The 22,699-nt window shown below is 50.8% G+C and overlaps 1 protein-coding gene across 1 annotated transcript in view; it reads left to right on the top strand.

The window, feature by feature from the left end:
* The first annotated feature begins 8,406 nt into the window (after positions 1-8,406).
* SLCO3A1 (solute carrier organic anion transporter family member 3A1) overlaps positions 8,407-22,699 on the top strand; it is a 169,407-nt gene continuing 155,114 nt past the window's right edge. The window contains exon 1 of the mRNA XM_064158056.1: positions 8,407-9,623. Coding sequence (XP_064014126.1) covers positions 9,447-9,623 — 177 coding nt within the window. The 5' untranslated portion in view covers positions 8,407-9,446. The remainder of the gene's footprint in view (positions 9,624-22,699) is intronic.

Raw genomic sequence — 22,699 nt, 5'->3', positions numbered from 1 at the left:
AAGGTGACCTAAGGGTGTTCTTTTACATCAAGCTAGCTCAACTGAAATTACATAAGTATATAAGGTAACACCCAACAATACCATTACCTGCTGCTCAGAAGCTATTGAATTGAACTGGCATCACGCAGCAGTTGAAAGGGTGAGATAACTCAGTTCTGGCCAAAGAGGCAATAAAAAGGCTGCTTCAGAGGAGCTGCTTTTGTTTTGAGAAGCTGTCAGTCAACATCAGAACACTGCCAGGGTAGTTCCTTCCTTTTCTGCTTTGTGTTTGCTCATTGTCTGGATTCTTTCACTGGTAGCACAGGACACTAGTTAACTATTATCCATTTGGCATTTAGAATCATAGAATCAGTCAGGTTGGAAGAGACTTCCAAGCTCAGCCAGTCCAACCTAGCACCCAGCCCTGGCCAATCAACCAGACCATGGCACTAAGTGCCTCATCCAGTCCTTTCTTGAACACCTCCAGGGACAGTGACTCCACCACCTCCCTGGGCAGCCCATTCCAATGCCAATCACTCTCTCTGACAACAACTTCCTCCTAACATCCAGCCTTTACCTTAGGAGGAGAGAAGTAACATCCTTCACAGTGGCATGCAGCAAGCTTTCATCCATGGCTACAACACATTACACAGACACTAATTCTACAGATTCACCACAAAACCACACAGGAAAGTCACTGCCCCTGGGGAGAGCTAATCCAGCAAAGCCCCAAACCAAGTTTTTACCATCTTGGAGACATTAATAAAACCTACTCTGCAAAGAGATACACCAGAAATGTCAATAAACTCAGAAACTGGTACCATGAGACAGATATATGCTGCACAGAACAGCTACAGGAGGGAAACAAATATATGACCACACTGAACAAAGGAAGCTCAAAGAGAAGATTGAAAGCACTCCCACAGAAGTGCAAGACCCAGGGAGAATAGAAGCATGGACTGTAAATAAAAGACTCCACAGGAAGCCAGCCTGTGCACACAGGGGTAGGTTTCAGGATGCCACTGAGTATTGCTGTAGACAATTCCTTTATTAAGGAGACAGTTTGATTTACAAGTATTGGGTCTGCCAAGTTATTGGTGTCCTAGTATCATAGAATCAAACAAGTTGGAAGAGAGCTCCAAGCTCAGCCAGTCCAGCCTAGCACCCAGCCCTGGCCAAGCAGCCAGACTATGGCACTAAGTGCCCCAGCCAGGATTGGCTTCAACACCTCCAGGGATGGTGACTCCACCACCTCCCTGGGCAGCCCATTCCAATGCCAATCACTCTCTCTGACAACAACTTCCTCCTAACATCCAGCCTAGACCTCCCCTGGCAAAGCTTGAGACTGTGTCCCCTTGTTCTGTTGCTGGGTGCCTGGCAGAAGAGACTAACTCCACCTGGCTACAGCCTCCCTTCAGGTAGTTGTGGACAGCAATGAGTTTTGCCCTGAACCTCCTCTTCTGCAGGCTGCACACCCCCAGCTCCCTCAGCCTCTCCTCACAGGGCTCTGCTCCAGGCCCCTCACCAGCTTTGTTGCCCTTCCCTGGACACCTTCCAGCACCTCAACATCTCTCTTGAATTGAGGAGCCCATAACTGGACACAGCACTCAAGATGTGGCCTGAGCAGTGCTGAGCACAGGGGCAGAAGAGCCTCCCTTGTCCTGCTGCCCACACTGCTCCTGAGCTAGCCCAGGATGCCATTGGCTCTGCTGCCCACCTGGGCACTGCTGCCTCATCTTCAGCTACTCTCTACCAGCACCCCCAGGTCCCTTTCTTCCTGGCTGCTCTCTAGCCACTCTTTCCCTCTGTCCCCAGCCTGTGTCACCAGCAACTGTAGCTCTGGGAGAGCTTGATGTGGCTTCTTACACAAAAGATGGCATCATCACTCCTTGTACTACCCCAACTCCTGGAAGATGAATTCCTACTGACTTCAGGAAACAGCCTTCTGCTGCATCATCAGCCACAGTTGAATCTGGCCAACAATACTTCCCAGAGTGTGAGAGTGGCAGGAGGGTGGAACACTGGTAATAAGGTGCTGCTACCTATCTTCTTTGATCCATAAATGCACATCAGTTTGGAAAATACCAAGGGATGGTGTTCTAAAGGCATATAAGGCCAGGCTGGATGATGCTCTGGGCAGCCTGATCTAGGGTAGGGTGTCCCTGCCCATGGCAGGGGGGGTTGGAACTGGCTGATCTTTGTGGTCCCTTCCAACCCTGACTGATTCTATGACTCTGTGACAGTTGCTTTATTTTTGAATTGGCTAAACAGGATTATCTCCCCAAATCAGAGCTCTGAGGTCTCATCCCTGCAACAGAGAAGGGGAATCTTTTTATTGTGTATTGACTTACATTTTGGACCAGCCTTGCTTTGGGAGCTGCTGCTGAAGAGCTAGGAAAGTGGTAGTCTATCATCCAGTAATTTGCTTTTTCATTTCCTGATTCTGCAAATCAACTTCCCTGCCAAACCTGGCGTTAGGCTGATGTCAATATTTGCAGGTGCTCCCCAATTACACTCTGTTTGCTAAATCACATTGCTTTAATGCAGAATTCAGACTGATTTCCATTTAGACCACCATCCTGCTGGGTGCTTAGCTCCCCTCTAAAAGTGCCTCATGCCCTCAGGGCTGGTGGAGTCAAAGGCATTAGAGATTACTCAGCTGCCTTCAGAGCTGAGTCTCCATTATTTGGGAAAACCATAATTAGAGGTTAGGAGCCAGGCTTATGCAATGGAGGTTGTAGACAAGTCACCCAATTCTTGCCTTTAAGGACCTCCTCTCTATTTAAACTGTTTTCATAGTGAGAGCTATCAGGGTGAACCTGTCCCTTGTGTTAAACTAACATCTAAATCTTCTGCAGTTTTTAGCTTCAGCGAGGTGTTCTTCAGCCTTTCATCATCTGGGGGAAGGAACTGCAATCTAATCAGCTTGTCTGAAGGAAATGCCTTTTTAATGAGTCCAAGTCTCCAGCAGGACTCAAAATAGCAAGGCAGTCAAGTTAGTAAGTGTTTATAGAAAGGAATGGCATTAAAACTGTTAGCATTGTGGTATCTTGGAAATGACAGCTGCTGATACAGCCACAAGCTGTCCCCATCTCAACCCTCCTTACTGTTGCACAGCCTTGCCTGATGTGCACACTCATACCTCCACTCTACACCAGTAGATGATCACAGGCTCACAGGATGTTAGGGGTTGGAAGGGACCCAAAGAATTAGAATCATAGAATCAGCCAGGTTGGAAGAGAGCTCCAAGCTCAGCCAGTCCAACCTTGCACCCAGCCCTGGCCAAGCAACCAGACCATGGCACTAAGTGCCCCAGCCAGACTTGGCTTCAACACCTCCAGGGACAGAGACTCCACCACCTCCCTGGGCAGCCCATTCTAATGCCAATCACTCTCTCTGCCAACAACTTCCTCCTAACATCCAGTCTAGACCTCCCGTGGCAGAGCTTGAGGCTGTGTCCCCTTGTTCTATTGCTGGTTGCCTGGCAGAAGAGCCTAACCCCACCTGGCTACAGCCTCCCATCAGGTAGTTGTAGCCAGCAATGAGGTCATCCCTGATCCAGTCCAACCCCCCTGCCAGAGCAGGACCATACAGTCTAGCTCAGGGCACAGATTAAAACCCTTTCCTGTCACCTCTCTCCTGCACCAGCTGATCCACAAGGTTTTGCACCAGAGGGAAGACAGAATGCAAAGCCATCCTGAGCAAAAGCCTCTTGGCTACAGTCCTGCAATTTCTGTATGTGTTTATTTCTGTGTAATTACTCTTTGGATATATCTGAAGTTGCTCTTCATTGTCTCAATATGTAAACCTCTCCACAGGCAAATGCACTGTGTAGGACCAGCCAAGGGTGCAGAATTGCTGCTGATGGGACATGATTTATGCTACATGCAGATTAATTTCTGAAAGCACATGAACTTTCCTTCCATCCAAATGGGTTAAAGCAAATGAAAACTGGCCTCAACGTGGCTGCACCATCCTGGAAAGAAACCCAAATGGGTGTCTGAGAGTGATATATGAGACAGCTGTGCCTGACTTTTAACTCCACTGATGTAATTTTGAATTGAGCAGGTTATAAACCTCAATTTGAGCTCCACAATTCAGGAGAGATGTTGAGGTGCTGGAAGGTGTCCAGAGAAGGGCAGCAAGGCTGGTAAGGGGCCTGGAGCACAGCCCTGTGAGGAGAGGCTGAGGGAGCTGGGGGTGTGCAGCCTGCAGCAGAGGAGGCTCAGGGCAGAGCTGATTGCTGTCTGCAGGTACCTGCAGGGAGGCTGTAGCCAGGTGGGGTTGGGCTCTGCTGCCAGGCAGCCAGCAACAGGACAAAGGGGACACAGTCTCAAGCTGTGCCAGAGGAGGTCTAGGCTGGATGTTAGGAGGAAGCTCCTGGCAGAGAGAGTGATTGGCATTGGAATGGGCTGCCCAGGGAGGTGGTGGAGTGGCCGTGCCTGGAGGTGTTGAAGCCAAGCCTGGCTGAGGCACTTAGTGCCATGGTCTGGTTGATTGGCTAGGGCTGGGTGCTAGGTTGGACTGGCTGAGCTTGGAGCTCTCTCCCACCTGTTTGATTCTATAATTCTGTAATTCTATGAACAAACCTCCCAGGAGCATTATTTTCCAGGACCTTGATATCCTAGCAGCCAAGACAAAGAACCTACTCTGCCAGATCAAGAGGCAGAGTCAAACCAGCAGACAGAAGCAAGCATGCCCCGAAGGAGGCTCTCAAGATGATGTTCCTCAGCCACCCTTGCAATTACCCCAGATTAACAGTGATTTGCAGCTAGGGTAGCACCCAGGGCCACAGGGCAGGAGTGAATCTCTAACACTGAACTGCACAACCCCTGCCATAACACCATAGCCATGGGGAAGGGTGAGGACGCAGGCACTTGAGTGAGTATCAAACTCTTAATAACAGCTCCTAATAACAGCTCCCTACCTACAGCAGTGTAAAAAGAGAGCAACAAAATACATCGTGGACCTGTAGAAGATATCCAGAGCAGTTCTGGTGAGAGAGAGGGGTGGCTGTGGCCAGGAGGAGGTTGCTCTCTTCTCTCAGGTGGCCAGCACCAGAGCAAGAGGACACAGCCTCAGGCTGCTCCAGGGGAAATTTAAGCTGGAGGTGAGGAGAAAGTTCTTCACTGAGAGAGTCATTGGACACTGGAATGGGCTGCCCGGGGAGGTGGTGGAGTCGCCGTCCCTGGAGCTGTTCAAGGCAGGACTGGACGTGGCACTTGGTGCCATAGTCTGGCCTTGAGCTCTGTGGTAAAGGGTTGGGCTTGATTATCTGTGAGGTCTCTTCCAACCTTGTGATACTGTGATACTGTGTGATACTGTGAGAGTTGTGGCTGCAGCACTGCTGCTGTTGTGGCATTGGGTGCACACTGTAGGACCAATATGTCTCTAGTGAGACCATCATCTTCCTGGCACCTGTCCTTGTTTTTCTCTGCTGCATCCTCAGCAAGAAGAGGCACACTGGGTGCCTGCCCACCACTGCTCCAGCGAGGCTGTACTGGAGGAAGAACACATTAGCTTCCTGGACTGTAAAATATGTCCGGAGGGCTTGGGAATACAATTCCAATGGCAACTGTAGAGATGCCTAATGATTCAGCTCAGCTGCTTGCCTTGGCACATTTCACACAGGAGGTTTCCTCCAGCTCTGCTTCAGGAAAATCATCCTCTCCAGTTCCCCCTCCTGTTACCAACAATCCTGATAGTTAGGCTTAGATTTTTCTTTTTCAGTTTCCACTTTTGGCCCTTGAGTGCTTTGCTAAGGTCCTCATCCTTCATAGACCTCCCTTACTTCTTTCTGCTAGCTGTACACCCCATGTTCCACAGGCACTGATGTGGATGAAGAAGGTTATACCTGTCTAGCATCAAAGCACATGACTACACAGCTCATTTCCAACAAGACAACTACAAGCAGGAGTTAAAAATAAACTAAAACATTGTTTGGGCATGCTGACAGATCAAGAAAAATGCAGCTGCTGAATCATAGAATCAAGCAGGTTGGAAGAGACCTCCAAGCTCAGCCAGTCCAGCCTAGCACCCAGCCCTGGCCAATCAACCAGACCATGGCACTAAGTGCCTCAGCCAGGCTTTGCTTCAACACCTCCAGGGACGACGACTCCACCACCTCCCTGGGCAGCCCATTCCAATGCCAATCACTCTCTCTGCCAACAACTTCCTCCTAACATCCAGCCTAGACCTCCTCTGGCACAGCTTGAGACTGTGTCCCCTTTGTCCTGTTGCTGGGTGCCTGGCAGAGAGACCAACCCCACCTGGCCACAATCTGAGGCTACTTAAAGGTTGACAAAAGCCCACAATAACTCAACAAGGAGATGTGTAACAGACAAGAAGGGGCATCCTCAACTAGATCAGGCTACTCAGAGCAAATATACATATTCAAGAGATTTAAAGCATCAGCTTGAATGTTGGTGAGGGAGGAAGGATGCACAGAAATGTGTTTGGGTTTCCAGATACACTCTTGGTTCATTAGATGAGTTTTCAAAGCTCTACTGCCTTTAGCACCTAGCCTAGAGCAGGCAAAAGAGCAGCACGCCCCCAAAATGTGGAGGTTTTCAGGGGATTGTAAGACTTCCCCTGCTAAAAGACTTGCCCTGTTATAATTCCTCATGCTCAAGTCTTTACAGAGATGCTCCTCCACTTTCCTTTATTGGAAAGTCTGTTAGTTTGTCCATCCTGCTCATAACAGCATCCACCTGGGGCACAGCATCTGTCTAGCCACGCTAATTGAATTAGTCTGTGAATGTACCAAGCTAGAGACAGGGACCTTTCTAGCTCTCTGCCTCCAGAGTCTGTGCAGCAGAGGCCCCTAAACAGACATGCTAGGAAGGAGATGAGCACTTCTGTAGTCTGAAGAGGCTGCTTTTGTTATTGCTGTCTTTTGATGGAAGAACCAGTTTTCCCTGAATGGGAAATAAACACCTTCTGGACTGGCAGAACTCCGTATGGATGAGCCAGTTTTTCACGACCTCATGCAAAAACTTTGGCATTTGAGACCTCAGGTAGCTTCTGATGTGCATCCTGTGAGCTGTACAGTCATAGAATCACAGAATCATAGAATGGTCTGAGCCAGAAGGGACCTCTAGAGGTTATCTTGCCTGGCCCCACTGCAGTCAGCAGGGACATCCCCACTAGTCTGAGTCACCCAGGGCACAGTCAAGCCTCACATTGAATGTCTCCAGGAAGGAGGTCTCAACCACATCCCTGGGCAGCCTGTTCCAGTGCTCCACCACCCTCTTAGTAAAGAGCTTGTCTGAGAGTACCTCACTAGCCAAGAGAGCCAATGGCATCCTGGGCTGGCTCAGGAGCAGTGTGGGCAGCAGGACAAGGGAGGTTCTTCTGCCCCTGTGCTCAGGTCACACCTTGAGTGCTGTGTCCAGTTGTGGGCTCCTCAATTCAAGAGAGATGTTGAGGTGCTGGAAGGTGTCCAGAGAAGGGCAGCAAGGCTGGGGAGGGGCCTGGAGCAGAGCCCTGTGAGGAGAGGCTGAGGGAGCTGGGGGTGTGCAGCCTGCAGCAGAGGAGGTTCAGGGCAAAACTCACTGCTGTCCACAACTACCTGAAGGGAGGCTGTAAGCCAGGTGGGGTTAGTCTCTTCTGCCAGGCAAGCAGCAACAGAACAAGGGGACACAGCCTCAAGCTGTGCCAGGGTAGGTCTAGGCTGGATGTTAGGAGGAAGTTGTTGTCAGAGAGAGTGATTGGCATTGGAATGGGCTGCCCAGGGAGGTGGTGGAGTGGCTGTGCCTGGAGGTGTTGAAGCCAAGCCTGGCTGGGGCACTTAGTGCCATGGTCTGGTTGTTTGGCCAGGGCTGGGTGCTAGGTTGGACTGGCTGAGCTTGGAGGTCTCTTCCAACCTGGTTGATTCCATGACTCTATGGTTAAAAGTAAGGCTATTCACTTACAAGTTACATCCCCACTATCTGTTTTATAGTGCTGCCTCAAGCCATCAGTGTTGGAAGCCACGTCACTGAAGCAGAGAAGACCACTGACATGTGTTGATATGGTCCAGACCTGCTGGAAAAGCTGTGGTAAGCCCAAAGTTCAGCCTGGGAGGGAGCTGTTTGCAGCTGAAGAGCAAAGGCCAGCAGCTGAGCATGTCAGGTCTCTTGCATTTCTTGCTTGGCAATGGTTTGCAGCTCTGCTGGGGCAATGTGCACCAGCTGAGTTTGATAAAGACTCATCAACCTGGGTGGAGGCTCTGCTCAAGATTAGTTTTCAGCACCCTGTTTATTAAGCTCCCAAAGGATGGTAATTGCAGAGAATAAACTCCAAAACGGTGGTGGGTGCTCGTTTAAGATGTCAGTGCTCAGCTTCCAGGTGTGAAAGGTGAAAATCAGAATGATCTCCAGCTGCTTTTTGAAAGGCATCCTTATAAGTACTCAGGAATGTCAAAGCCACATCCAGGCTTGAAAATTAAGTTTAGGATCCAAAGCATGTAATTATTTCTGCGAGATGTGACCTATGTTTTCCACGGGGTACCATTCCTCACAAGAACCAGAGAGATCTCAGTAACTAAATGGATTAAGTACCTAAACTTCCAGTGACCTGGGAGCTCTTTAACATGAGAAAGCAAAGCAGCAGCCCCCAGCTGCAGACCCAGAAATGAACCGGGAAAGAGCACTCAAAGCCGATCAGGTTTTGCTGTTAACGCCAACCAGGAAGGCGATCCGTAATAGTAGAAGCGACGATTAGGGGTGCTTTAAAAGGAGATGTCTCTTGACATTAGGACTGGAGGGCCACAGCAAAAGGCACCGGCGGCGAGAGACGTGGCTGGGGCACGACGCTCGGTGCCCTGCCCAGGTGGCAGCGGTGCCGCAGCACAGCGCACCGAATGCTGCCTGGGTTTGGGGACCTGAACATTTCATAGAGCCTCCTTTCTGTTGCCCTTCGGAAAGCAGCATTTGCAGGAGTACGAAACTAGGGCACCCAGGCCTGGGGATGCCAGCAGGGAGATGCGGACCACGCCAGCCTAGAAGCATCTTGCCCTCAACCTGCGCAGAAACAACTTCCAAGCCCGTGCGGGGAGCTCCGCCGCTCCCTTCGCTTGCCGGCTCCGGGGGAGGAGGTGTGTGTGCGTGCCGCGAAGGCCGCCCCCTCCGCGCCCATAGAGCCCGGCTGCGCCGCCCCGCGAGTATCCCGGGACGGGGCTACTCCGCCCGCCGCGGAGCCTCCGCCGGCGCCAGCCTCGCGCTTTCCCCCGCCCCTCGCCGGCGGGGGCGCGGATCCGGCCTGCGCGGGGCCGGCGGAGAGAGGGAGCGCGGCAGGGCGAGGGGAGGAGAGACAGGAGGAGGAGGAGAAGGCGAAGGCGGCGCGCTGGCCATGGCAGCAGCAGCAGCCCGCGGGCGGAGAGGCAGCAGCCGCGGGCTGCCGCTGTGATTGGCACCCCCAGAAGGAGGAAGGCGCGGAGCAGCCGCGGGGCCCGCCATCCCGCCGCGGCGGTGGTGGTGCCCGGGAGGATGCCGGGGAAGCGGAGCTCGGCGGGCGACGGCGGCGGCGGCAGCGAGCTCCCGGGGGCCAGCGCGCCGCGGCAGCGGAGGCGGCGGAGGAAGGTCTCCTGCTTCTCCAGCATCCAGCTCTTCCTGGTGTCCGAGTGCGCGCTGATGCTGGCCCAGGGCACGGTGGGAGCCTACCTGGTGAGTGGGAGCCGGCCCGCGGAGCCCCCCCGCCCGACCCGCCGAGCCGGCGCGCCGGGGCTGAGCCGCGGAGCAGGGGATGCGCCGACTGCAGCCGAGGGGAAGTTTCCGCGCAGCCGAGGCAGGTCGGCGGGCAGCAGCAGTCGCCCACCCACCCCTCTCTCTGTACCCCCTGGGTGGGTTATAGGAGAAGCCAGCGTTTCACGGCGCAAATGACTCAGCAGTGCAGGGGTGGGGGGTTACCTTCCGCCGGCCCTCCCGCGTGTGCGGCGGTAACTTCTGCAGCCGCTGTCCCGCACACCCGGAGCACGGCCGGGCATGCGGCTGGCCGCTCGCTGCTGCTAGTCCCCGACCTGGCCGGTGGCTCGGGTCAGACGCCAGCCTCTCCAGCGTATGCTGCACGAATACCGGGGCAATCTGGTGAGGGCATTTACTTCGTGCCTCCCGCCGTTGTAAATTGCCTTCCCCTCCTCAAGTGATGCTGCGGCGTTAAGCTCAGCTGCCCCGTCGCCTCGGTGGTAGGTAGAGAACAGGCAGACTAGGACTTTGCACTCAATCTGCATAGTGAGAGCTGGTGTCAGCGGCAGAACTGTAGTAGAAGAGTTGGAACGACGTCCATACGGCTGGGCTTGTGCTTTTGAGTATGCACCGAGAGAGGCAGCCTGTGAAAACGAAGCGTTCTTCTTTCCAGCAGATGTAAGTGTAGAGTTGATTTAAGTGTCTCAAAATAGCTTGCTGGATTGGAGAATTATAGTTTCCATGGAAAAGAAAATGTATTCATAATCTCCGAGGGTTTTTGAGGCCGTTCACGTAACATACAGTAAGTGTAAGAGCTCTGCGTTTGGAATACTTACTTGTCCTCGGGATTTAGCCCTGCTGCTCCTCTCTCGCATGTTCAAAGTGCTTATGCTAATTCGTACTGAACGTGAGCTGTAATTTTTCGAGGTACGTGGCTAAACTGAGCACGGGCAATACTCCCTATTAATAGGAAATGGAAATCGGCAGTCATCTCCGCGTAACAGAACAGGCGAGTTCAGCTTGCTACATATTTGGAATTCCAGGGCAAACTACATGGCATCTGTTGAGAGAAATTCCAGCAGCTCCCTGTGTGAGCATAGGTGGACGTCACTCGATTTGCAGGAGCCGGATAGGGACGTGTCCCTTTGACATGAGTAGCACCTTAGGAAGTAAATGTATTGTTCCTGATGAGCCGCTTGCAGTGTGAGCTGTCAGCATGAATGAGTGTGGGATGATGCTTCGTCGAAGTAATGACCAAGGGAGAGATGTCTTGAGGTGATGTCACCCAGCGAGTGGGCACCAGTGTGCTGGAAACGCATAGGTTTGCTATGTGCATAGTTGGCACACTTTGCTACAGTTGCCAGTGTGGCATTTTCCTCAGATCCCTTTTCTTGCTCTCTCCTCACCGCTTTAGTGTTTCTTTTCCTGTTTTCCCCCAGCTCTTGTGGCATGCCTCGTACTGGAGTAGCACACTCACTCCCCCTCACTCCTTCCGAGTGTTCCATGCACCCCGGCCCTGCTGGCAGGAGAAACACTGCTGCAGTTCTGGGAGTACTGCCTCCCTCCTCCTGGGGATTAAGCAAACTGAGGTGCTGCTGTCTCTGCCCTCTGCCATTCTCCAGGACTGCCAGTCTTGCCCAGCGTGACATCATGCACCCGTGGCCAGCCAGATCCACGAGCAGACAACTGCTCAGAGAGGGGAAGGGATAATAAAACCACACACAAGTAAACTGACAACAATCCCCAGCATGCATAAGCAGTGGCCCAGCTGCACTGGGCAAGTGTTCCTGCCTTCCCTGTGTAATTTATCTGCCGTCATTGCAAATACCACACAGCTCTTTGTACAACGAACAGATGCAAATGTGGAGTTATCTTTGGAGAGCGAATCCAGGCTGAAGTGACTCTGAATGAGTGCTGTGCTTACAGGTGTTGTAGGGGAAGCAGAGCGGCAGCAGGGAAGATGCTTGGTGGAGAGTGTGGAGAAGGTAATCATTTCTGCAGACCGAGTGTCCCCCGGGGCCAGGTGCTGTTCTCAGGTGGAATCACTGGAGGCAGGGCAGAGTTGCCCATGTGTAGCTGCAAGTGGATATTCATTTACTCGGGCTCCTGGGATAAGCAGGGGGCTTGTTGGGTTTAGCAGTGGCACACTGAGCTGCTCCCCGAGGGACAGACTGGCAGATGAAACAAAGCAAGAGAGCAAACAGGGAGACAGACAAATAGGGAGATGCTGTAGAGGACAGACATACTGTGTAGTTCTGGGAAGTTGAATAAACTACTAATTTTAGCCTGTCAGCAGCGAGTGAGGACTGCATTCATACTTCTGCTTTGCTTGGCCACATGAGTGACTTTCCCTAGTTGTTTGTAACTCAGGAAGAGAAACCTCTTTTTGCCTTATACGGTGACAAGTTGATTTCCTTGGGTTGCTCTGCCTTGCTCTGCACCGAGGCTAAAAACTCAGCTGGGTGAGAGAAGGCAAGGGCTTGACTTTTAGGAGTGTTTGAGGAGCTCAGATTTGATTTGGCTTGACTTTCAGGTCAGGCCGTTTAGAAGTTGATGTATTTATTTCTTTGTAGAGATGTAAAAACTTCCTTTTCCCTCCCCTCCTCCTCTTCCCCTCCCCCCACCTTTTGGTGCACAATAACCTAGCAGCACCCACCTGAATGTCTGTACAAAGTGCTCACATGTTCATTAGGTGGTTTTGCAGCAAGGATTGTTGGCTTTTATTTGTTCATAAAACACTGTGCTTGCCAACAGGGCTTTATAAATAATAAATGCTGATAAAAATCTATAGAGTCCAGTTCTTTTCCCACAGAACTCAGCAGTGGAAATACCCCAGGATGGCAGCAGTAGAGGTCTCTGGTTAATTAGCATGGTGTCTCTTGAGGTCTGCCACATGAGGTTTTTAGGGTGTATTTGATTGCTGTCTCGTTCCAAGACGTTTGTCAATTGCTGGGCTTGCTGCTTGCAAGAGGCACATGTTCCAAAAAGGACTTGGTGGCTGCATCCTGCATAGCTTATGCAAATGCAAGCCTCCGCTGCTGCCTTCATTTCTGGGGCTGCTGAATACACCCTATTATTTGCATATTCTTCCAAGGTTTTGTGTATGAGTTTATTTGGCCTCATCTAATTACTCCTTGCTTGCTTTTGGAGAACTTGAATTCCCCAGCATCTGCAGTGGCAGGAGGGGAAATGCTGCCGGTAGTCTGCAGGCATTGCTGCTGCAGAAGTTACTCAGGGGTTTTGCAGCAACTTTTAAAAGCCCAGATGATTTTCACCGCACTCACACCCCCCTCTTGGTTGCCCTCCTGCAGCGTAGGTGTGTGGGTTAAAGGGCTGAGCACTACTGGTGCAGCTGGCAGCAGCAGGGAAAGGCTGGCACCTCGGTTTTCCCCCGTCGGGTGAATGCAGCAGTGTGAGCAGGATGAGGATTTCGATAAGGCTGATTCACATACCTTGGCAGCACTTCCCTCCTTGTCCTCCCCCCACTACTCCTCCCTGCTCCTGGATTCCTGTCTGCATTATATTTTGAAATATTTGAGCTGGTAATAACGTTCCAAGTGCTGCTGACTGTTTATGGCTGGGGCTTTTCATCACCCTACCAGTCAAACCTTTTTTCCTAGCCAGTGGTGAAATCATTGCTTCAGCAGAAGGCGAAGAGCTCTGGGGCTGACAGCCACAGTTTGTGGAGCAGGAGCATGATTTAATTTTCTCTCTCTAGCCTTTAGCCTCGGCTCGCTCCGGTTCAAACTGACCTAGTTGCAAGCATCCAACATCTGCCAAAGTCACAGGCTTCTTTGGATAGAGGGGATGAGTATGGGAAGTGGGTTGAGAAATGGTTATTTGGTGTTTTTGCAGAGCTTCACTGAGATGTCTCTGTTTGCTGCAGCTTTGAATGCAACTATTCATGTGTTTTGTCAAGTGATAGAGGATGACTGGCCTCAGCATGAGATGGAAAGGCAAATAATTGGTCCCTCCCAAGGAGGGTGCATTGGTGTTTGCTTGGGAATGAATGCCAAATTGTTTGGGGGTTTGCTGAATGAAAACTTCTGAGCCACGCTTAACTTCCCGGCTAGAGGCTGTGCTTTGGAGCAGCAGTGTTTGAGTCCAGCATGAGAGGCCCTCTTATGGTACCTGCAGTAACAGTGGTTCAGGTGAGGAGCCAGGCTCCTGCAATTGTACTGCTGATGGGATTTAGAATGTTGATGAAAATTTGACTGTTCTTTAAATAAAGGATAAATATGAACAGTAAATAAAGAAGTTTGTCTTGTAGAATCAGCCAGGCTGGAAGAGACCTCCAAGCTCAGCCAGTCCAACCTAGCAGCCAGCCCTGTCCATTTAATAGACCATGGCACTAAGTGCCTCAGCCAGGCTTTTCCTGACACCTCCAGGGATGGTGACTCCACCACCTCCCTGGGCAGCCCATTCCAATGCCAATCACTCTCTCTGACAACAACTTCCTCCTAGCATCCAGCCTAGACCTCCCCTGGCACAGCTTGAGACTGTATCCTCCTGTTCTGTTGCTGGTTGCCTGGTAGAAGAGCCCAGCCCCACCTGGCTACAGCCTCCCTTCAGGCAGTTGTAGAGAGCAGTGAGGTCTGTCCTGAGCCTCCTCTTCTGCAGGCTGCACACCCCCAGCTCCCTCAGCCTCTCCTCCCAGGGCTCTGCTCCAGGTCTCTCACCAGCTTCATTGTCCTTTTCTGGGTACAAGGTGCCTGCTGGAACAACCAGAAGTAAGGGTCCTGTGGCATGGGCACCAAGGGATTAGGAGGGGAATTTGACTCTTGGATTTAAGTTGCTTTTGTGTACACCCCTTTCCTGTGTTAAATGTGACAGATGCAATACTGTTTGCAGTTGTCTGCTGTTGTAGAGACCTGTTCAAGCATTGCCTGAAATCAGAGAGGTCCACATGGAGGATGCCACTAAGGACAATTTTGATTCAAGAGTACTGCAGTGTTGCAGAGCTTTCTGTTGTGCTTGGTGCTATACAACAGAATTTGCCTCATAGTATTTACAGTCTGAATAACCTGAGACAGAGGCATGCTAAAGATGGAGAAACTGAGACAGAGCTTGAGTCTGTTGTTGAAGCTATTGGTCAAGCTTTTGCTTGGTTAACAGCAGCAGAGCCTGAATGGTTTGGACATGGACAGAGAAGAGTGGCAGCAAAGAATTCCACTTTCAGGTGCTTCAGTCTGCTTCAGACTTAACTGCAAGAGCAGTTTTTCTGTGGAATTTATTCTTGTGAGGTTTTTTCATCAAAGCATTTATTTTCCTAGAATAAGAATCAGCTTTAAAGTATTGCTGTCCTTTTTTTCCTTCTTCTTTCCATCCTCAGCAGTGCTGAGTAATAAATTAGCTGTAATGCTCATAATTTATTTGTCGCTGAGGTATTTAAGAGGGGGGGAAAAATGGAGTGAAAATAAATGTTTTAGTGAAGATGAAGGCTGCCAAGCATTGGCTGGTTATTGCTTACAGTTCATTTTCCCTTAATATATCTTTGCTGGCAATGTTATTTCTGGAAAGTTGATTCTAGTATGCCTTTCCCATTAGAGAATATTGTCTGGTTTGCAGCTGAGTTGCACAGAAAGTTATTCTCAACGAGCTCTTTTTGACTGCATTCATGTTTCTTCTCTAAGAAGCCTTTTGATGTTGTTTTTTGAGTCCCTGACTGCAGAAGGGAGGAGAAACCAGATCCAGCTCTGGGTTTCCCCTTCAGAGACTCCTGTGGGGTTTGGCTGGGGAATGTGGCATTGGTTGTTTAGCCTGGAGAGGAGGAGGCTCAGGGGTGACCTCATTGCTGTCTACAACTACCTGAAGGGAGGTTGTGGGCAGCTGGGGTTGGGCTGTTCTGCCAGGCACCCAGCACCAGAACAAGGGGACACAGTCTCAAGCTGTGCCAGGGCAGGTCTAGGCTGGATGTTAGGAGGAAGTTGTTGTCAGAGAGAGTGATTGGCATTGGAATGGGCTGCCCAGGGAGGTGGTGGAGTCACTGTCCCTGGAGGTGTTCAAAGCCTGGATGAGGCACTTAGTGCTATGGTCTGGCTGACTGGCTAGGGCTGGGTGCTAGGTTGGACTGGATGATCTTGGAGCTCTCTTCCAGCCTGGTTGATTCTATGAAAGGAAGTTGGAGTGAGGAGGGAGCAGCCTACGCTCCTTGGTGTCAAGTGATAGTGCCAGAGGAAATGGTTCCAAGCTGCACCAGGAGAGGTTCAGGCTGGATCTCAGGAGATACTTCTTCCCTGAAAGGCCTCACAAACACTGGAATGGGCTGCTCAGGGCAGTGCTGGAGTCGCCATCCCTGAAGGTGCTCAAGCAGCCTGTGGACCTGGTGCTTAGGGACATGGCTTAGTGTTGACCCTTCGGTGCTGGGTGGAAGGTTGGACTGGATGAGCTTGGAGGTCTCTTCCAACCAGGTACATTGTGTGAGTACTTCTGTTTGACTCCTTAAATCGTGCCACAGCCCCTGTCTCAGCCAGGGCTCAGTTGAATGCTGAGCCCTCTCCTTCTTCTCTGCAAGGGAGAGCAGATGCTCCCTGTTTCCCAGACAGGGCTATGGCTCAGGTTGCATGGGCTTTCGTTTCCCATCATTTCAGGCTATTGCAAAGCACCAAGAGCCAACTTCTGTTCTGCTACAGCAGTGTAAATTTATTGCTTCAGGAGAGTTATTCTGCAATCCATCAAGAAGGATTTGTCCTCTGTGTATAATAACCTAAAATGTTTCTTTACTTTGTACACTCTTTGGCCTTCGGTTCTTCTTTCACGGCTGCGAGATTCAACAGTGGCACACTACTGAGTGAGTGAGACTGCAGCTTGGGTGAGTTAGTGTAGCTTTTGTCTTCTGATCAACACCAGAGGAAGCTGCAAAGTGATGTATTTTAAGCATCCTCCAAAGAACTTGAAGTGAACACATGATAGTACTTTGTGTAGTAACTCCTTTAAGCGCTCCAGCAGAGGTTGGAGGAATTAAGTTTTCCTATTCCATAGGAAAAAGGGGGGGGGGGGGGGGGGGGGGGGGAAATGGGCCACTGATTTTGATTTACAAGGTTTCATTATAACTCTGCAGCAAAACCAGGACTAGAACCCCAAGAGTCCTATCTCCAGGTCACCTTGGAGCAACCACTAGACTCTCTGTCTCTTTGTAGATCCATGCTGCAAGGCAAATAGCATTGCCTGCTCCAGTGAGTAGAGATTTCACACAGCTGTGCTTCATACATTGCCAATACACTCACCAGTAATAGTAAACTGTTTAGGGAGTTCATAGAGTCATAGAATGGTTTAGGTTGAAAGGGACCTCAATGATCATCCAGTTCCAACCCCCTGATGTAGGCAGGGACACCTCCCACTAGAACAGGTCACTCAAGGCCTCATCCAACCTGGTCCTGAGGTGTTGAAGAGGAGGCTGGGTGAGGCACTTAGTGCCATGGGTTAGTTAATTAGAAGGGTTAGGTGATAGGTGGACTTGATGATCCCAGAGGTCTTTTCTACCCTGGTTGATTCTGTAATTCTCATCCTACCTCCTCTTCCTAAACTCACTGGGAGCATGTCCCCATCAGATGCTTGCTGCGCTCTGCCGGAGGAGCATCTGACCTCATCCGTGAGCTACAGTAAGCCACTAATTAGGTCTGAGCACTGGGAGGCTCTTTGCTGAAGTGTTGGCTGGCATTGGGTAAATGGTTTTCCCAGGGCTTGGAACCTGTTTGCAGTTGGTGGTCAGTCCCCATTTCCTGTGGTGTGCTGCTGGGCAGCAAGTCAGGGCAGCCCAAGGACAAACAAGTCTGTGCAACCAAACCGTGGAGAGGTTTCCTGTCCTGCAGGCACTGTCTGTAGAATTTGACTGTGGGAAGGAACCTGCCTGTGCCAAGTGGGTTGTGTGATGGGCAGAGATAGCGTTGGGCCTCTCGTGAGAAATAGTGGGCAGCATTTTTAGGGCTTAGCAGCAAGAGAGAAATGTGGGGTTTGGTGTTTGGCTTGTTCAACAGGCAGGGCTGAGAGCAGCTGATGACAAAGGGCCTTTCAGGCTCTGCATGAGATGCACACTTTGTTTCCTGCTGCCTATGGCTAGTTATAATGCAGGTCCTTATGTCTGGAGTCAGTGCAGCTGCTGCCTGAGGGACAGGAGCTTTAGCTGAAGGGATGCCTTGTCTAGGGGTGCTTGTTTGTGAAGAGTGGTGACGTTAGCTTTGCGACATCAGCTGGTTTGGATGACCCTGAACTACAGAGTCATAGGGCAGGAGTTGGTCTTACAGAGGTGCTTGGTTCATGGAATGCCCACTGAGCTCAACTGTGTTCCTGTAGGAACCTGTTGCATGTTGCCCTTCAGTTTTGGCCCAGAGAAGGGGTGCTTTGGCTCAAGAGTTTGGATTTCTGTTATCAGGGGTGACTTTATTGCTGTGTACAACTGCCTGAAGGGAGGCTGTAGCCAGGTGGGGTTGGGCTCTTCTGCCAGGCACCCAGCACCAGAACAAGGGGACACAGCCTCAAGTTGTGCCAGGGCAGGTCTAGGCTGGATGTTAGGAGGAAGTTGTTGTCAGAGAGAGTGATTTGCATTGGAATGGGCTGCCCAGGGAGGTGGTGGTGTTGCTGTGCCTGGAGATGTTGAAGCCAAGCCTGGATGAGGCACTTAGTGCCATGGTCTGGTTGATTGGCTGTGGCTGGGTGCTAGGTTGGACTGGATGAGCTTGGAGGTCTCCTCCAACATGCTTGATTCTATGATCAAAAGCCATGTGGCTGTCTTGAGCCCTTGAGTCATGGTGCTATGATGCTAGCCTAGGTTGGGTTGTGTTTCTGTTTCTTCTCTTGCTATAATCTGTGATACTTAGGACTGCTAAAAAGTGCATGCATCAGGGGAGCTGACTTGGGGTGAACTGAAGGGCTTTCACATAATCTCTGGGATTCAAACTTGCCAGCTTTTAAAGAACTGGAGAGGAAAGGCTGGAAAAAGATTTCAAGTACTCCATGGAGCAAGATAAACTGTTCGCTTCCAAGAGTTTATTTGCTCAATTGAGGCCACTTCTGCATTGACAAATCTCTCTGAATGGATTCCAAACCCAGCTTGGAAGTTATTGGATGGCTATTGAAGTGAAGCCACATGCAAACCATGCACTGGAGGCACAGCTTTGTGGGTTTGCTGTGTCCTTTGGCGCCGCTGAACAAGCCTTCTTCAATGCTGGCCCTACACAGAAGTCCAGTGTTTTCTGTGGATTAGGATGCATCAAGGCTGCTCTGTGGCTCTTAATCTAAGTGCTGCCTCTTACCAAGAAGGCAGGAGTTTCACATTTCTTCTTGCTGTGTCTCGTGGAAGCACTTGAGGCTTATGGTGTAGCGTCTTGTAGCTGAGATGACACTTATTGATTTGGATCACTCACCTTAATTCAGTGTTGGACAGGCTGTTTGCCAGAGTTTTTCTTTTGCTTTCTTGCTTAAATGGATCCCTAATGAATTGCCATGGCTGTGTATAATGACTCCTGGGAAATAATGGGCTCAACCTCTAGAATTGGTTCAGTGATGTTCTCAAATTGCAGGCTCTTGAAGTACATCTTTATTGATGATCTGGACCAGGGGATTGAGTCCAGCATCAGTAAGTTTGCAGGTGACACCAAGCTAGGAGCAGGTGTGGAGCTGTTGGAGGGTAACAGAGCCCTGCAGAGGGACCTGGCCAGGCTGGATGGGTGGGCAGAGGCCAATGGAAGGAGACTGAGCAAGGCCAAGTGCAGGGTTCAGCACTTTGGCCACAACAACGCCAAGCAGCACTACAGGCTGGGGACAGAGTGGCTGAGAGCAGGCAGGAAGAAAGGGACCTGGGGTACTGGGAGAGAGGAGCTGAAGATGAGGCAGCAGTGCCCAGGTGGGCAGCAGAGCCAATGGCATCCTGGGCTGGCTCAGGAGCAGTGTGGGCAGCAGGACAAGGGAGGTTCTTCTGCTCCTGTGCTCAGCACTGCTTAGGTCACCCCTTGAGTGCTGTGTCCAGTTCTGGGCTCCTCAGTTCAAGAGAGATGTTGAGGTGCTGGAAGGTGTTTGGAGAAGGGCAGCAAGGCTGGGGAGGGGCCTGGAGCAGAGCCCTGTGAGGAGAGGCTGAGGGAGCTGGGGGTGTGCAGCCTGCAGCAGAGGAGGCTCAGGGCAGAGCTCATTGCTGTCTGCAGCTGCCTGCAGGGTGGCTGTAGCCAGGTGGGGTTGGGCTCTGCTGCCAGGCAAGCAGCAACAGAAGAAGGGGACACAGTCTTAAGTTGTGCCAGGGGAGGTCTAGGCTGGATGTTGTTAGGAAGTTGTTGTCAGAGAGAGTGATTGGCATTGGAATGGGCTGCCCAGGGAGGTGGTGGAGTGGCTGTGGCTGGAGGTGTTGCAGCCAAGTCTGGCTGAGGCACTTAGTGCCATGGTCTGGTTGATTGGCCAGGACTGGGTGCTAGGTTGGGCTGGATGAGCTTGGAGCTCTCTCCCAGCCTGGCTGATTCTGTGATCTCTGAACAGTGCTCAGGGTCTCTTGTCATTATCTGAGTTTTCAAGATGCTCCCAGGTTGAGAGGTGCCTTTGTTGTTCTGTGGGCAGGCATCCAGTGAGCAACGGCTTAGCAGGGAGGTAAATCTGTCTGCAGTGTTTTCTCTGCTTTCACTGTATTGCTGTGACCAGAAGGCTGCTGCCTGGAGAAAGAAACTTCAGTTAATTCAGGACAGAAGATTTTTCACTTCCTGAGGATCAGGGCTTGAAACCATTTGAGGACTCTGCATAGTTGGGATTTTGAGTCAAGGGAGAGAGAGTTGGGAGTCAGGTATGGAAGTAGGAAGGCAGAATTTAACTTTTGGGAGAGATCCTTTTACATATAAAGTCATAGAATGGTTTAGGTTGGAAGGGACCTCAAAGTTCATCTAATTCCACCCCCAAAGCAGAAAGTCCTGCAAGTTGGGCAGCAGCAAATATTCATGATATGGCTTCAATGAATTGGGTTTCCTGTGGGATCCACAGTGAGGCTGGCAGTCAGCATAAGGGTGTCTGGTCTCATGTCTGGAAGTTTCTTCTCAGGCTTTCCTCTCAGTGGCCAAGCTCAGTACTCCTCTGTCTCCAAAATGACTTGCTCTGAGGTGAGAGAGTGGCAGTCCAAAATGAGCACAGATGTTCTGCAAATGGCTTGTGGCAGTGTGAGGTCTTCTGGTGTAGGTATCCTTGCCCTTTGGCCACGAATGGGCTGTGTCTGCTTACTGCTGTGCTGCACTTGGTTACTCCAATGTCAGATCTGACCAAACTGTTAGGGATTTCTGCTAGGCATTGCACTGGGGCTTCAAGATAGGGAGTCTTCAAGTGGTGCACACAGCTGTGCTGTGCTGGAAATACAAGTTGACACTAAAATGACCTTTGTTTGCCCCTCTGTGGTGCCTAGTGTATAGAATCAGACGCTTCCAGTTTGGTTCTCAGCATCCTGCTTGCCCTGGGAACTCTGCTACCCAGCCAGCAGCACAAAAAACTGAGTTCCTGGAGTGTTTCCAGTGTCAGTCTGTGCTTCCCTGCCCTCCCTTCTGCCCTCCTGCTTGCACAAGTGGGAGATTAAACGAGGAGGCAACAGCAACTTGTTTTCTCTAAGCCAATGCTGGCAGATTCTGTTGATGGTGGCATCCTGGCAGGGACAGAATGAAATTCCTGCCACATGTGGGTAATGTTTTCAAGTCAGGCCCTTACTTTGCAGCTAGCTGTCAAGTCCAAACTGACTCCCTTCATCAGTCAAGGCTAATGCTGGTGCCCAGGGAAAGCTGGTTTTACTCACATTTGGCCAACGTGACATGTGGCTGACTTGGGAGGGGACAGCTTTGCCCATGGGCTGATGCTTGCTGGCTGAGGATCAGCTACTGTTTGTGTTTTCCTGGTGAAGGTGCAGACCAGGGATGTTTGGCCTCATTTCCTGGCTTTGCCATGGACTTCCCCAGGCCTTCTTTGAGCTTTGTCTCCATCAGCCAATGTGCTAGCTGTGCTATTGTCTGACTTCAGGAGCATCTTGTGGGCTGGGGTGATGGGCACTGGGATGCTACAGGGGTGGTACCTGGGCTGAAAGATGTAACCTAGCTTGGATCCTGAACTAGGTGTCTATCAGCTACCAGGCTAAGTTATCCTGCAGAGTCACAGGATGTCTTAGATTGCAAAGCCCTTCAAGCTCATCAAGTCCAATCATTGGTTTCACACTGACAAGTCCTTGACTAAACCAAGTCCCTCAGCACAACATCTGATTACTATCAGTTGCTATGACTGGAAAGGACCACCAGGATCATCCACTCCAACCTTCATCCCAGCATCCTTCATCATCAGACCATAGCCTCAAGCACCACATCCACTCTCCTTTTAAACACTTCCAGGGATGGTGACTCCACCACCTCCCTGGGCAGCCTGTTCCAGTGCCTGACCACCCACTCAGGAAAGAGCTTCCACCCAACATCCAACCTAAACCTCCCCTGGTACAACTTGAGGCCATTTCCTCTTGTCCTATCATTAGTCATTCAGGTGAAGAGACCAGCCCCAGCCTCACTACAACCTCCTTTTAAGTAGTTGTAGAGGGCAATAAGGTCTCCTCAGCTACCTGCAGCTGAAGCTTCTCCCTTCACCCCAGGCTATGATGCAGCCTTGTTGCCAGCTGAATGGCATCTCTGCTACCTTCACACCTGCCTGAAACCACAGGGTTAAAATTGAAGCATCCTGCCCTTTGCTTTTGAAGCCTTTGCAGGAAAAGACTACTTGGGGGCTGCTTTACTTTTTGGTAGTGATGGATTTCTGAAGAGCCCAAGGGTATTATTTTCCTAAGATCCTGTCTAAGCTGTGCTCACATTGACAGAAGGAACTTACCTTAAGCATCTCTTTGAAAATGAGACTCTTGTTCCAAAGCCTCTAAAATGCTTTTGAGAAGTCTCCCTCCCTCTTATTGACTGCAGTGGACTGCTTCAGCAGTGCCTAGCAGACCAAATTTAGAGTCTAAAAATTCTGTGCCTGGCTAATAACCTGTTGTGTAATTAGTACCTTGGGGAGGCAGGAACCAGGGAGAAGCTGAGTTAAGAGAACCTGTCTGTGAAGGATGAGTGAAGAACTGTGGA

Source organism: Pogoniulus pusillus, chromosome 17, assembly GCF_015220805.1.
Source record: "Pogoniulus pusillus isolate bPogPus1 chromosome 17, bPogPus1.pri, whole genome shotgun sequence".
NCBI classification, from domain to species: domain Eukaryota; kingdom Metazoa; phylum Chordata; class Aves; order Piciformes; family Lybiidae; genus Pogoniulus; species Pogoniulus pusillus.
The sequence above is the reverse complement of the archived record's forward strand: the minus strand, read 5'-3'. Positions and strand labels throughout refer to the sequence as shown.